The sequence below is a fragment of the Wasmannia auropunctata genome, unplaced genomic scaffold, assembly GCF_000956235.1.
Source record: "Wasmannia auropunctata unplaced genomic scaffold, wasmannia.A_1.0 LD294213.1, whole genome shotgun sequence".
NCBI classification, from domain to species: Eukaryota; Metazoa; Arthropoda; class Insecta; order Hymenoptera; family Formicidae; genus Wasmannia; species Wasmannia auropunctata.
The window spans coordinates 1-611 of NW_012068677.1; the positions used below are offsets into that span (position 1 = coordinate 1).

Consider the following 611-nt stretch of genomic DNA (forward strand, 5'->3'; position numbering starts at 1 on the left):
GTGTGCTCTTCCGTGGTATGTTAGCTTCTTTTCGCCATTTTAAAATTAAAGTAACACAATCAAATAACTCATTAGATAATAAAACTGGCACAGTACGCCCCAGTTTTCCACGTATGCAAAATCTGACATATTTTTGTGCAATCTTTCTATCATCTGTTGATAATGATTTATATATATCGCTATTCATATGTTTATTTACTTTTTCGTAAGTGTTGAAATCTTCAATAAGTATTCTTTCTATTTCTCCTGCTCGCCGTCTGTTAAATACGTGAATAGATGTTAATGTAACCTCTGCTAAAGAGAGCCATTTAGAATAAGAGAAAGAACTTTGTAACGCCATGTAAACTTCTGTTCTCGTTTTTTTCAAATGTTTATATAAAGAGTTAATATCTTCTAATGATGGAAGAATGACTTTTTTATGTCTTTTCTTAGCTGTTTGTGTTTCAGTTACAGGCTTGGTTACACTTGTTTCAATATCAACAGTCAATAATTTCAAAAAATCTTTGACTGCTTTCTTTTTTTCAGCATCATCTCTCTTAATTAGGGCTGCCATCCGTCCGGATTTCCCCGGATTTGTCCTAGTTTTGAAGACGTCCGGGGGCGTCCGGGCG

The 611-nt window shown here is 34.7% G+C and overlaps 1 protein-coding gene across 1 annotated transcript; it reads right to left on the reverse strand.

The window, feature by feature from the left end:
• Positions 1-55: 55 nt before the first annotated feature.
• On the reverse strand, positions 56-553 carry LOC105461309 (the record flags this gene model as incomplete). Its single annotated transcript, XM_011707812.1, has 1 exon — positions 56-553. A coding segment is annotated over exon 1 (498 nt), but the record flags the coding sequence as incomplete, so codon positions are not given.
• Positions 554-611: the final 58 nt, after the last annotated feature.